Source organism: Homalodisca vitripennis, chromosome 1 (assembly GCF_021130785.1).
Source record: "Homalodisca vitripennis isolate AUS2020 chromosome 1, UT_GWSS_2.1, whole genome shotgun sequence".
Lineage (NCBI taxonomy): Eukaryota > Metazoa > Arthropoda > Insecta > Hemiptera > Cicadellidae > Homalodisca > Homalodisca vitripennis.
Window position 1 is genome coordinate 73,016,198 of NC_060207.1, and position 15,795 is coordinate 73,031,992.

The following is a 15,795-nucleotide window of genomic DNA, read 5'->3' on the forward strand; positions in this document are numbered from 1 at the left end:
GCAGTATCGAACTCCATTCTGCTTAGGTTATACTGCTTATCAAAAATATACAAGTCTAAAAAAAGAAAGTGTATTGTATGATGTATCAGTAAACCTCGCAACATATGTTTTATATAAATACTTCATTTTAGAAGTATTTTTTTAAAGAAAGTAATTTCTATTCATCTATACTATTTTCAAACCTAAAACATATTTTTTTAAATTTTATATTACAATTACCACAATAAAAATGGAATTCAGTCATCTATACATGTAATATAAAGCTAGTGTCCAAAATAACATTTTACAATTAGAATAAAAATATTGAGAACATGACTACTGTAATTATGATCTATATACTGTCATTTGCTCTACACCTAAAGAGTTCACTACACATGCACATTGACATTGATCGTGCCTGTGCATATATGAATATGCATAGTTGCTTGTGGGCACATCCTTCCACTTTGTGAATAAATTGTGTGGAAGTGATTACTTGAGTATCTTATATTCCTGACTGTTTGATTAATCACTCATACATGTTACACAAATTATATGTTCCTCTGAGCTCACAGATGCAAATTTTACCTCTTGGACAATGGCATTAATGAGCTAGAAGTTGATAGAATACAACAATATTTATATAGACTTTCCTTGGATTTTATACCCTTTATAATGAATATCATCAAATTTACGAAAGTACTGAGTATTAAAAACCGAATTAGAATAATTTTAATGAAGTGTGAAGTACGTTGCAGTGTAAAATATTCTTTAATTTCTGCATCTGACATATAACTATCACCTGTTTCAGAAGTAACGACATGTGGGACAGACATGTTCCGATGTGGTAGCGGTCAGTGTATCCCAAGGCGGTGGCAGTGCGATGACATGCCTGACTGTCCGGATGGCACTGATGAGTCGGCTGAGTGTGGTGAGTTCTAGGTTCACAGTTTTGAAGTTTAAGTCCTGTCTATAAGTATTAATGTATTTTGTAATATAAATACATGAAAAGATTCTGTATTTGACTGTGGTTATAAGTGTGATTCAACTAGAGTATGAGTGACTTGCAACTATAAAACACTAATTTGACAATAATTTAAATAAAAAATTAAAATTTCAATTAAAATATATAAATATACCGTTATAATTAAACAATAATTTATTATGGTTACTTTTATTGCTTAGTTTCAGATTTCAAATAATGATTTTTAAATTACTGAAACAGCATAAAGTCGTGATGTTCAGAACGTTATTACTTTTGATAGAGTTAATATTAAACTGTCAATACACATTTTAGTATTATTTAAATTTTTGTTAACCCTTTGAACCCCAGACCAAAATATTGATGGTGGAAAAAAACGTACCAAAATCATTTGACCTAACAACTACCGAGAATCCCCGGAGCAGAAACAGCTGTTTTGCATACTGTTTGTAAAAAATTAATACTTTTGCTATTTTTTATGCTATTGTCTTGTATTACACACCAAAATGTCCAGAATGAAATTATATACACAGAAAAAGATTAGTCTGAAGTATAAAAAAATGTTTAACAGCATTAAAATAATTTTAAAATATATGTATATAGATTTTTAGGCAAAAAAAATTGATTTTAAGATTTTTTAATTAAAAAATAAGAAATATTTTTACCATGGGCACCCACATTTTATTTTTCTAAATTTAGTTTTGTGTATGTACAAAAAAAATTATATTGATATCTCTAAAAATAAACTTTTTTTGAATTTTTATATAAAAGTATGCGACTTGTAAAAACCTCTAGGCGTACAACACAAAAATCACTGATATTACCTAAATAAATAAATAGTCAAAATTGTTGGTACTTACGATTTTGTATTTTAATAAAATACATATAAATATGTATTAATACTCATAAAATAAGTATTTTACGATTTCAAATAAATATGTATTAAACGCATATCCATGGCGACGATATTACGTCGCCCGGGGATTCTCGCAACTTCATTGGCGACGATACATCGTCGCCGCGGGGATCTTCGCATATCTTCTCGGCGACGATATTTCGTCGCCTGGGGTTCAAAGGGTTAACATAACCATGTGTAGTTTTAGATTGCTATTCAGTTAATCTTGAAAATTTACTCTTCATCTTGAGGATTTTTCTGCAGCTGCATACTGGAAGCGTGTCAGCACTGTAGATGCAATATGTTCTTTGCAAACTGGAAGATTGCACCCACTACACATAGCCTGTGTATACCTGTTTTTTTCTGATAGGGCAATGTACACATCTAGTTTTTGGTTCCACTTCTGAGGGTGGTGGCTGTCGTCGTCATCAATTTCATTTGGTGTATCTCAATCTGACACATCGTCGTGCAAGAAATCACTCTCTTTATCCAACCAATACAAAATGTATCCTCCATTGTTCATTCTAAAATATTCAGTATACATTTCATGTAGAGAAAGACAAATATGAACTAATTCACAAAATTAAAATAAATGCTACAAGAAAACAAACATGGTTACTCGTGTCATTAGGCAGCAGCTAACAAAACAGATGACACCGTTACTCGCATGGTAGATTGGCACTAACGGGGCATGCCAATCCACACTCTCCTCCCTCCAATAATCCCCACCACATGGAATTTACTTTTTCCGTGCGTAAACATGCTCACAGACACTTCAACGGGGGATAGATAAAGGGAAAGAAGAATATAATAATTTTGGTTGGTAATATTTTACATAAATTACCAGTATTAGTAGCAACCTACCAGCGCAAGTGATCCCGGGTAAATGTGAAATAGTTTTACACATTAAAACACACAGACAAACTGTAATTTCATAGTTAACACACACACACTCATATCATACAAGGCTAGAACGATCCACAGTTCAAACAAATTAATGTTTTTTAATTCATGCATTTTTGACTTTGCCTATGAAAAGTAGGATTTAAAATTTGGCTTCACTGTTAGGTTTAGTTTACAAAGTAAGAAGAATTTTACAGCTTATATTTTTTAGCTTTAACGTATTATTTTGGGAAAATGGGGTTTGAAGGTAGGACTCTCCTAAATGCTCCCAAGTATTACTGAAGTAAAAATCTTGGAGGGGAAATAAGGGAAGGTTATGCAGAGCTCCCTTGAACTAGGAGAGACATGAACGTTAAATATCATGTAACCATCTATTATCTATTAAATTAGCTATTAATTTTTTAATTCTTAGTTATTAAAACATTGAGTGTATTTTGGAATCATTCTATGGAACAAAAAATCTCATTTTGACATAGTATTCGCCTTTGAAGGAAGTTGGTCTCTCAGGCTCGAATTGTCACAAATAAAGATCCGATATTGACCCAATATAAAGAACATGATCCCAATAATACATGCAGAATAAGATAGTTTCTAATAATTCTACTAATACCATTCTTCTGGCCTAAATTCAAAAACAAAATAATCAATAAGGTCATAAGTACAAAATTGTAATCGTAGGAAGTATTCATGACTGGAAAATAAATTTACTTAATCCTCACCACCAGGTGATAATCTGAATCATGGGAAGATGAGACAAATTCAGTGTACCGTAATAAATTTGCCAGGTTTAAAAATATTAGAGTGAAATTTGATAAAATTGAATTTAAGAAAATCAGTACATATAAATAAGTATTCAAGTTAATAATAACATGATGTTCAATGTGATTTGAATAAATGAATTTTGAATTCTTTTGTCTGTAATGGTTAATACAGTATGAAAACCATCCAGAATCTCATAAATATATGACAGTAAATGCATTGCAGTCTGTGTGCTGAAGCAGTTTAGAAATATGGTCCGCTTGATAATGATTGTAAAAGTAATGAAGTAGTTTAAAGGATATTAAAACAAGACCATTACAACAATGTTGGATCGAGAAAACCATTGTTGAGCTATTTTAGAAATCCAATATTTAAATTGTAATAGACTAACTGTAACTGACTATTTATCACTTCATATAAATGCATACATTTGACTAAAGGCATTTTTTATAATTAACTAGACATATTTAATATTTATTTGGAATAAATATAATTATTTATGATTAGTGTATTGTCTAAAAAATACATACAATAGTCTTTTGATCTTCTTTCAGATATATAGATGTATAGCGACAATATATATGTATTGCTTAGTGACAATTGAAGCTATAATCCATTTTTATATAGCTATTAATTTTATTATTTGTACTGAAACAGGAAATGATTGAATGACATCATTCCATTTCTTATGCAGGAGAAGGTTAAGTGTGTTGAATAAATGGTGATGGGAAGATTAGTAATCAATAGGCAGGGTCAGGTGATGCATTCATCATACCTATAAGAGAGCTTTGAGCACAGCTATTTATCAACAGTCATCGAGGATCAAAGATAGCATTAGTTATTTTCATTTTAAAAAGGAGTCTTATTTATGAATTAGTGTTGAATATTTATGAAGTCCACTTAATTTTATTCATCTTTATCCGTGATTCATACTTCTAAACATTATTTTAATAATGTGTTTTACATAAGTTTTGGAAATAGTTATACTTTAATGCTCATTTAACTTTTAAGAAAGAATTAAAAAAATTAAAAAGCAATTAGAATAATGATGGGACCTGTAGAGATGCTCACTGTAATTGTGATTAATTTAAAATTTTCACAACAGGAGCTTAAACATGTCACTGATTTGTCACATAACAAATATAATATTATTTCTTGTTTTGACCTTTTATAGTAAACATTTGTAAGAGTTTCTGTGCTAAGCCGTTTAATTTTCTACCTAATACAATTAAATGTCTCCCTTAAAAACAATTTTAACAGTATAAAAGAACATATCCTTTAAGAACATAAAAAATAAACTTAAATCAGCATTGTTTATACTTTATTGAAAATTTCGATCACATTGTGTTAATAATTAACACTGTACAATATATTTACTTTGTGTTTTTATCTCTTGTTAGTATTGTTATTTTACTTCTTAAATTTTGTTATTGCCTATAGATTTTACTGTTATTTATATATTTTTGTTAGAACTATTAACTTGTTTCATCATTAAAAAATATACTTATTCTGGTTTCGTGTAATTTAAAAAAAGCTATTTCATCTTGGCTCTTAGGTTTAATATTTTAAAAAGCTGCCATGAGTATTTCATAAATATTTATTTAATATAGCAATAACTTTAGTATTAAGATTGATAGTGAAATTTGTCTGTACATGTAACTGTGTGTTCAGTAATAAAGAGATTGATTCATTGAAATAATTTAAAGATCTTATGGCCCTTAACATCCATCCTCCAACTGCTTTTAAACAGGATATTTCCTAAAACGGTTCTCAAAACATAAAATTTTTTTGTTATGTATGCTAATTTGTTTCTTTCAAATTAAATTATATAATTCAATAATATATTGAGTACTTTTTAAACAAGATAGAAATACACCATACCACACCTGTTATGTAACAGGCTTTGCTCAAGTCTACAGCTCAACTTGTTCTCAAGATGTCATGTGGACAGGCAAACACATGTAATCAGGTAGAAATTTTTGTAACCTCAGACAGGCAGAAGAGAAATTTTACTAACTACTCAGTGATAGGCTTCAATTATGCTCAGCTTAATCCCATGGAGTGATATGAACCACCATCAAACTCTATGTTTCTTGTATGGATAGAAGGTTCATTCAAAATTTCTATTTTACAGCTCTGTTCGTTATCAAGATGTTATATAGACGTCTGTCTTCTAAAAACTAAAATATTTTATACTTGAAGTTTGTTTTTATCGTGGATGGTTGAGAAATTTTACAAAATAATACAAACTTTCATGATGTTTTATTGCATTACAGCATTTTGAACTCCTGTATTTGACGTTGGTTCTTACTGAAGTAATTTTAAAAACGTTTTACTTTTATAAACTTTTACTTCATTAGATGCTGTAATTTAAGTAATTATTATTCGTACTATTATCTGGGTTTTAATCATTTCGGTCCAACAATGTGTTATTCAACTAACCTTATTTACAGACATTTTAACTGTAATCAGTTGTTTTCCAAACAGAGTTCTACTCTGGAACTGAAATTTTCTACAGTCCTTAAGTCCTCTTCGTTTATTGACTGAATAGTAACCCTGATTCGTTGCTTCTTGTCCTCCTTAGTCATGGGCCTTGATGTATAAACCAAGTTTTTAAACTCTCCCTACAAATCCATGCATGTTAAATCCGAGGATCTGGGTGGGTAGTTGCCTGGTCAATCTCTCCCAATCCATTTTTGGTGATATTCCTCATTCAGAGTTTGTTACACGGCTTCAGAGTAGTGGGCTGGCGCCCTATCATGTCTAAACCACATATCTTGGATAGTTTGTTCTGGTATATTCAACAATAATTTAGGTAAGTAATCAATGAGGAAGTTGTATATATTTTCATCCAAGTGTTTTAAAAAACGAGCCAACAATTTGGTTATCAATAATACTGCACCAAGTATTGAGGCGTCTACCTTTTGTTGTATACAAAAAATTTGATAGTTCAGCCTTTTAGTATATGGTACCTCTCATTATACGGAGTATGTTTTATAAACAAATGGTACTTTTCAATACCCTAAGGCAAAAAGGTAGGAGCACAACAGCGTATCAAATGTAACAAAACTGAGTAAAACTTAGTACTTTTTACTGTAATATTAGTACTTTCCTTGCTATTTTAATTTTTTAGGTTTTACAAGTTTGAAATATCCCAAATTTGAACTGTTTAAAAAAATTGGATATGTGCTGAATAGTAACAACAGTAAAATATATTTAGAAATAGTACTTCATTGGTAACCTTGCATAAACAATTGGATGTTTATTGAGGTCACAGTAAAAATACGGTGACATTTTGGACCACCCTGTACACAAGAATTAAATTAAATAAAAAACTTTCTTCTTTTAAAATGATCATTGAATAGAGTTATTTAAAATAAGACACTGCTTGGCTTACCTTTACAATTGCAAATCATTAAAAATTACACCTACCTCCGCAAAAATGTTATTTTTTGGGTGTTTAAATTTATTTTCTAAATTCTTTGAAGTCGAAATATGGTGGTTTTTGTTGAAACAGAGAAGGTAGGTTTCTTGGTTCAGCTGCTTTACATTGTGTACAGGTGGCCTCACTCTGTATAAAAGTTATGATGCAACACTACAAACATTTTTTTAATGTCTTGAGTTTTTATGTGGAAGTTAATTAAAACTCACAAAAGGCTATAGAAAATGTTTTGTGACTAATCTGAGTTATATATCCTCATCAGTCTAACAATCTTGGCCAATGAATAATGTTCCAAGAATTAAAAATATAAACATAAATAACAGCAATAAATATTATTTGAAAATAAATTAATTCGGAGAAAGAAGTGAAAGAACCTCAGTTTTTGTTTGTATCTTTGGTAAATACAAGCTCGTTTATCATTTTCTCTGAATATACTTGTCTAATATTTATCATTGTCATGATAACATAGTAAAGTTACAGCAAATACACTTAACACTATCAAGTTTTCACATCCTGTATTGATTTTCATCTTTCTTAAGGACCAGATGTAGTGGAACTACCTCGAGTTTTGGCCTATAAAACAATGTTAAATCTTAAACACATTTACACCCTTATATTTGAGGTTTTAGATTTATGAATGATGTCTCATTTAAAAGATATGATTAATGCGCTTCCAAACCCTTTAAATCTTTCTCGCAAAGTCTATGCTTTTTGAATATTATAATAATGTAGTAAAAGTAGTTTGAGATTTCTTTACTGAAGAAGTAATAAACAATATTGTTAATTAAAAAAGCGGTTGGATGTGTATCAATCATATGTTTAAAATGAAACATCTATCCTAATTCAATAATCAAAAATAAAAATGTAAAATGTATATAAAGTGTAAAATAAAAGTATAAGCGTAAATAGTGAGTTAAATATAATCCTCATTGAGATATAATCAAAATAGCTGCTATAACTGGCTGATATCACCTTGAAATAAAGAAGGTCAAGATTTTTTTGCAAAAGTAACATTCACAACTATACAACTATCCTTGAGTAATGTTGTGTGAAGAGATTGCTCATCAACGTGTACAATGTTATTGTAATGTATTCATAGATTTTAAAAACGTCAATTGTATTGACAGTCAGTAGTGTAGTGCAATGCCAAGTATAATATATTATCAATATGTATTAAACTATTCCTTTAAAAACAATAACTGTATGTTAAAATTAATCAACATATTGAATTATAATAAGTTTAATTATAAATGGTCAATAATTAAAATAAAACCATTAAAATTGCATGTCCTATTTAAAATATCATTATTAATCAAATATAAACAAATAATAATTCAACAGGCAATAATATATATTGTATTAGATGTACTTTGACTGGTTGTACTTTATAATTTAAATATTATCATCAAAGTACAACCAGAGTCATTGAAGAAACTTAAAACCACAAGCTGAAATGGTATTATCCGAGTTGCCATGTTTGCATAAACCTTGGATAATTTTGATTTTGAGAGTCACATATTGAAACCATCATCGAACTGTGTCTTGTCTGTATATAAACAATGTAGGAGTATGCCACACCACGTGTCGCATAATACTCTTCGTTGAGCTTGCAGTCAAAATTTCAAGTCTAACAGCTCATTTCATTCTTAATATGCCTTGTGGACAGGCAGACAGTAATACGGAAAAAAACTTTTCTTCCCCTTGGTAGACAAAAAAGAAATTGTGTCAGTGATAGGCTTCAATGATGCTCAGTCAAATTCCATAATTGGACATGCACTGCCCTTGAACTCGCTGTTCCTTGTATAACAATGAAGTTTCTTCCAAAATTCATGTCTATAAGTCAGTTCATTTTTTATATAGCGTTCGGACAGACAAGCAGACAAAAATTAATGACAGATCTCAAGGATAGGCCACCAACCTCAGGTTAGTTTCTCAATAAATAACTCTGAGAAGTGACTTATTAAAACATGTTTTTGATCACATTACAGGAATTATAGACCTTTAAATTGACCTAGAAAATGTGAGCAATTGTGTAACCAGGCTCATAAAAACAGCTGAAAATAAAAATGTTTGCAGTATGTATGTGACTTAAACCTTTGATTGTATTAGTTGTATAATCAACTATTATATCTTCAGGAAGTGACACTATTATAGTGATTTATGACTCTAGGAAATCATATTTATTTATAATAATAATTTTAGAAAACTACATATTTATTAATAAAGTTATTCTTTAAAGAATTAGTTATTAAAAATCAATTTTCCATTCCTCGATTGAATGTATCTTTCATATACATCCCATAAAAAACCTTATTCTTATCTTCAAAAGTTTTACTCTGAGCCAAATTATAAGATAATCCTACCTCCTGCGTCAAATGCATAGCATCTCGTCAACTGATCGATTTATATGGTTTTTTCTAATTTTTCTACCCCTACATTTATAGATAGATAATGTATTAATTAAACGGTTAAACTATTTGTTCTAACCAGACTGTTTCCAATTAGGGTAGTGTTTTTAATTTTTCTTTTATGTTATCAGAGAAAACAATTATTTTTATTATTATTTTACATTATTGATAAAATAATGCAAAATTTTAATGCATCCAGGCCAGGTCGCGTAAAGCGCCATTGTTCTCAGGCGTTGAAGTTCATTCAATCCACTGTAATTTTTATATCTAAAGATGTTTTGAATGGTTTAGTTATTTGAAACTTATTATAACATTATATACATATATCTTCATCCAGAATGTAATTAAATAAGTGTGCTCAGCTTAACACAAGCAAGACTCAGAGAGATTAGCCTTGTTGTAAAACTTTGTTTGGTTATGACAATAGACAATGGATAATAGATTTTTATTTCTCAGTCAATACATATTGTACATAGAGCTAAGAATGGAGACATCAAGCACAGAGCGAAGGAATGAGGGGCTGGAGGGGTATGGCCGGGTAAGGGGACTGCCTTTGGTGGGGGAAGAGTGTGCAAGTGCACTCCTGCTTGTGCACCCACAAGCAGTGTGGCAAGAAGCAGACTAAAAATCTGAAGGCACAGATCTGCTGTCTTTTTAAAAATCAACACAGATTCCGTATGAATACGTTTTTTTTACAAATTTATAATGTCAAATTTGAGATATCACTCTTCCAGAGGGAGTAAAATATTTTTAATTCCAAAACATATAAAATCAATACTTTTTTAGTTACATTTTATACATAATGGAAAAAAGTACTCATGTTTAAAAAAATAAAAAATGTTAATTCCTCCCTCCGATCATATTTGAGTTCAATTGTCACTTTCATTTTTAATTCTATGTAGGTTTATTTTAAAATTGAGAAAGTCCAAAATTATTTAGCCAAACAACAATAATCACACACAATCTAGATTAACTTTGGCTACAAAAGAATTTTACTATTGATTTGAGAACTGTCATGTAGGGTCAACATAGCACATCACCCAACTGCCAAGAATCGTAATTTTACAGTAATGTTTTTAAAATTATGTATATCCTATCAAAATTAAGTTAAAACCAAAATAATGTTTGTTACTTTGTTAGCTATAATATGCACTAATATTTTAAAGTAAAGTTATAATATACTTCATTTTTTTAGATAACATTTTAAAAACACATTAAAAATTATAAAACCTTGTTAAAATTACATTTTACTAAAAATTCTAATCAATTATGTTCAAATTCAGTATCTTACTCATTGCATGTAAACTAATTTTTACTAACATTTGCAAAAAATAGACATAAAAATAACTAAAATGAAAATAAAATCTAAACTGGAAATGAATACTTTGTAAAACACTTTTATACCTTAGATTTAATGTCCGTCCACTGCACAACATGTAAGAGTGATCTGTACACATCAGATGCAATGAAATAACTAGCACAGTAGTCAGAAGTCTATGATTACTTTATTTTTCTGAGATTTATCACTCTTTCTTTACCACTAAGAATTGTTAAAACTTTTTATAATTGATGGTTTAGTTTAGGTTTTAGTGCTGTATTTCTGGGATTTTACTATATCTGTGTTTTTAAATGACTTGAAGAAGAGAATAACACATACCTGTTTTGATACCTATAATGTCTTAATTTGAAGTAGTAATTCTGGAAATATTGTGTTTTATTTATTTTTGGGATAATTAAAAATGGAGGGAGTCCATGACATTCATTCCAGCCAGGTGGTCTGGTGGACATCACCATCATCATCATTACCTTTGGTCCAGAGGGTTAGATAGTAAAATTTTGGGTTTGCATTGAAGATATGCTATCTAGATAATTAGAATAAAGTTATTTACATTTAGCTAACATCTAAGTTTTCCGGTTCACAACATGTCAAAACATTGCTTACATACTGAAATTTATAAAATCTTTTGAATTTGCTGCAGAGAGCCATCTTTAGTCAACAGATGTTAAAACATGTTTTGGTTTAATACCTGTTGATTGAAGATGGCTTTCCAAAGAGTGGCTAAAATATTTCAAGAATTTAATTGCGTTGAATTGCAATATTTCAATATAATGTGAACTGGAAAACTTATGTTAGTTAAACGTCTCACTGTGTAAGCTTAAAAACTAAGATTATCTAGTTTTATTCATATTCTCAATTTTATATCAGAATTTTACATCAGAATCTGTTTAATGCTACAATTATGTGTTACTTCTTCTGCAGAGGTATAACAAGTGATTGTCTGTGTTGTCAGCTCTAGAAGTGGGTCAGCGAGTATGCAGGCCCGGTCAGTTTCAGTGTGCTGGCTCCCGTAAGTGTATTCCTCTTGGCTGGATCTGCGATGGTGAACCAGATTGCGGAACTTCACATGAGCAGGTTGACAACTCTGATGAGGACCCTCACAGATGTAAGTTATACCCTCATAACTGTAACCTCTTCCTACTGATATTAGTTTGTGAATCTAAAGTAGTAGAATATTTTATTATGATCTGAAACTAGTATTTGGCCAGAAAGGCGAGTTTATAGGAATTTCCAAATTGGTAGTAAATACTTGTACAAACTAATATTCTTGTACAAAATGTTGCAAAAGTTACGAAGTTCAAAAATTATGTACTAAACATAAATAATGCTTTCAATACAAGTTGTACAAACATACCCATTTTAATACAAGTTAAAGGTTTTGTCTGATATGATAGTCTTCCTATGAATGGAACATTAGCTTCACCAGACTATAAAAACAGTACTCAATTTCTAGAACTACAGATGACGGAACTGTAGCCTTCTGGGTGTATGTAGAATATAGAGTAGCTCTCTGAAGAAAGGTGGTCTGAAAGCACCCTCCTGTAAAATTTGAAAGTATGAGGTATCAAAACAGTGTTTTTATGTATTGGTGAGGTGCAGGGATGAAAGTTTTATACTCAACAGTTCTTATTTTTTTCAGATACATTGTACAGGAACATCAATTTGGTGCATTCTGCCTTAAATAAATTATTTAGTAAAACAAATCTTACAAATCCATTGACTAAAGAAAAGGATCTGATCTATGTTATAAAGAAAATAGTGTTATACTCAAATTCATTATTTTATAAAACACTAACTAATATATACCAGGTGTCTGAAAAGTTCCCTCCCCTTCTCCCTATTAACTTTCTTATGGATAGAGATAGATTAATTTACTTTGGGGGATGTTTATATGACGAAATGAGGATTTATTTTATGTATGAACATTTTTGACTCCCCCCCCCCCCCAAGTACCAAGTAAAGTAAAAAAAGTAAAAAGTAAAGTAGGGTATTTTGAGGATAAGTCAAAATTTTTAAATATGAACCCCTAACAAGTGACCTAATTTTAAAGGTATTAAAACAAGAAGAAGAATGGCATAACCTAGAGGTCACCCTATAAAATTTTGGTAGCTAATTAAAGTTTGAATTGATTTGTAAACCCCCATTGCTTGTGAATAATTTTGTAACGAAATTAAATGGTAAAAATCTTGAAATCTCACCTCAATTTCACTCATATGAGATGCTTGAAATGATTACCATGTACTTCTTGATAAAAATAAAGCCTGGATTCAAAACTGCGTCTTGTAACATTTCATGTGTGATAAGATAGCAGACATCTTTGATCCTTATATATTTATATACATACATAGCCTATATACATACATACAGGGTGTCCCGTAAGTTTCTGGACCTTTATACCACATTATTGCTGAGGTGAAGACAAACATATTTCACCATATGGACATGGGTCTCTGATCCTTAGTATCCCATCTGTCTGTATGTGTTTTTTATGAAAGAATTAATATCTTAAAAACTAATAAATTAAATTGTATTAAATTTAGCTCAAATTGTTATAATAACAATGTCAGTTATTGTAAAAAATATCATGAAATGATGTTTAGTATTTTAAAATTAGAGGCTTTTATCAGAAATCTAATGACACCAAAATGATTTAAATTGAATAATAAATAACTGATTTAGAGCAGATTTACTGTGACAAGACGTGGCTCACATTGAGTTCCTATTGAATAACCAAGAATACAACTGAATAAAGGGCAGTTATAAATAAACGTGATATACAGAGATCACGTTTTTCTTTAATAAATTAATTTATATGCTTTATTTTGTGTGCGTTTTTAGACGAAATATAGATAATTTGTATGTTTCTTTTTTCTGTTTTTATTGAACACATACACACACACACACACACACAATATATATATATATATATATATATATACACATACATAATTAGGATCTAATAACAGACTCCACATTAAACTGGTATTACTTGTGCTGCAACTACTGTGTTGTACGTATCAACAATATAATTTTTATTAGGTTTTTGGTCTTCCCTAATCTTACATAGTAGGAAAGGTATAGTAATTATGAAAATAATATTAATTGTAAATCATGGGTTTATTGTAAAGGTGAGAAAGGAAGCCAGTGTATGTGGAACATGGCGAGGTGCAAGGAAGGCGAGTGTCTTGAGATTCAGAAGTTCTGTGATGGTGTGGTGGACTGTCCTGATGGTAGTGATGAAGGCACGCACTGTTGTGAGTACATTACTTTTTTATGTTTTCAAGAAAGTTAGTTTGCCTTCCACCAAGAGGAGAGGGTAGGTGTGGAGAAATATATCATTCTTTTCATATTTACTTTCGCAATAAACTCAATATTATTCTGGTATGTAACATGATAATTTTCTCAATTAAATATTGTTTTTTTAATTTAAATAGTATTCATGTTAGAATATAATGTGTTTTTAGGATAATTTTTAATATGTTTTAAACTATGTAATATTAAAACACAAAGTACAGACATGTTTTAGAAAATTAAGACAAAAATGCTTAGCATAAAATTAAAAAGGATATTTATATTAATTATTACATTTTTATACATAAATAAATAGTATTAATTTGATAATTGTATTATTCCAGATAAAAATTGATTTTATGGTTTTTGCTACTGTAAATAAACAGATCATTATCCAATTCGTGTTCATACATTTGTTTTCTGAACAGAAATAATGTGATTGGTTAAAAATGGCTTCTTAATAATACAAGATATTTTTTACCAATAATCCTCATTTTCCTTTACATATTATGCAGAGTTTTAAAACGTTAGTGATTTAAATGAAATAAAAATACTTTTATAAAAAAGGCAGAGTTAGTAAAGGGTGAAGGGCTTGATAGCCTCTCTACCACTCAACCTCATATCATATATAGAAAATTAACAATCTTTGAATACAGATAAAATGAAATTTTAACATATCGTACTTTTACTTTAATGTAAACTAAAAGACTTACCTATCTTGCTGGATTTTCTTAAAATTTGGTATAGATTTGTATGTAATAAAATTTGAGCAGATTTTTACAAATATACATTTTACTTTGTAAAAACTTATAGTTTTCATGAATTCAACATCAAAGATTATGAACCACCACTTTTAAAAAAATAAAAGAACAAATTTTCTCTTGTATAGTTGTAAGTAACTTACCTGATAATATGTGTAACAAATTTAAATGTTTTGTCTCAAATTGTTGAAAAATAATATATTTGATAAAAACCATACAGGTAGACAGAAAACAAAGTGTGTTTGGATATGTTTATTGGATTATATTCTTGTTTTGATACTCTGAATCAATAGTCAATAATCCATATTCGTTATAAACAATTTTGCTGAAAAATGAAATTGTGTTGTACGTGTTATTACTTGTCTTCTGGAGTACTCTCTCTCTCTCTCTCTCTCCAGTTCAGATGGTAGTAAATGAAATAGTCTAGATCCAGTATTTGAGGGTTTCTTTGTGAAGAGTTCCATTCTCTGCTCTGGTAAGGCAAAGTCATGTTCATTTCTTGTTTGGTTGCTACAAAAATCACCAATTCTGTTTAAATTTTGTCCTGAACCATTCAGAATGATTTCTATGATGTAGGTAGACTGCTGGTACTGTGAAGATTTTGAGACTTGTGTAAATTTGTCTACATCTAAAGATTGCAGTCTTACCATTGTTCTTAAGGCGTGCTTCTGTACAATGAGAACTTAAGATTAATGCATGTAGCTTATTACTCCAAAAATGTTCATACTATCACAAAAATGACTTTCAGAAAGAGTATGGTAATTTCAGATATATTTATCACCTGTTATATAACATCCTCTCTCTACATATATAAACATAATGAGTAATCTTAATTTAATTAATTTTACTTTGCATAAAACTTTTAATCCAATCTCTAGACAAATAAACACTACATTTCTAGCTATAGAAATGATTAACATAAATTAAAAAATTTTGGATATAAGTGAATGAAATTATTGTATTAGCTTTTAAATATTTTGGCAATTAGCAGCATATTATCAGTTATTTTGATAGTTGAATCATTCATTCTACTAAC

General features: G+C 29.7%; 1 protein-coding gene across 1 annotated transcript in view; it reads left to right on the top strand.

The window, feature by feature from the left end:
- LOC124364525 (low-density lipoprotein receptor-related protein 1) overlaps positions 1–15,795 on the top strand; it is a 221,709-nt gene that overhangs the window by 22,896 nt on the left and 183,018 nt on the right. Inside the window, 3 exon segments of the mRNA XM_046820081.1 lie at positions 791–910; positions 11,660–11,812; positions 13,836–13,961. Of these exon segments, the coding sequence (XP_046676037.1) occupies positions 791–910; positions 11,660–11,812; positions 13,836–13,961 (399 nt within the window).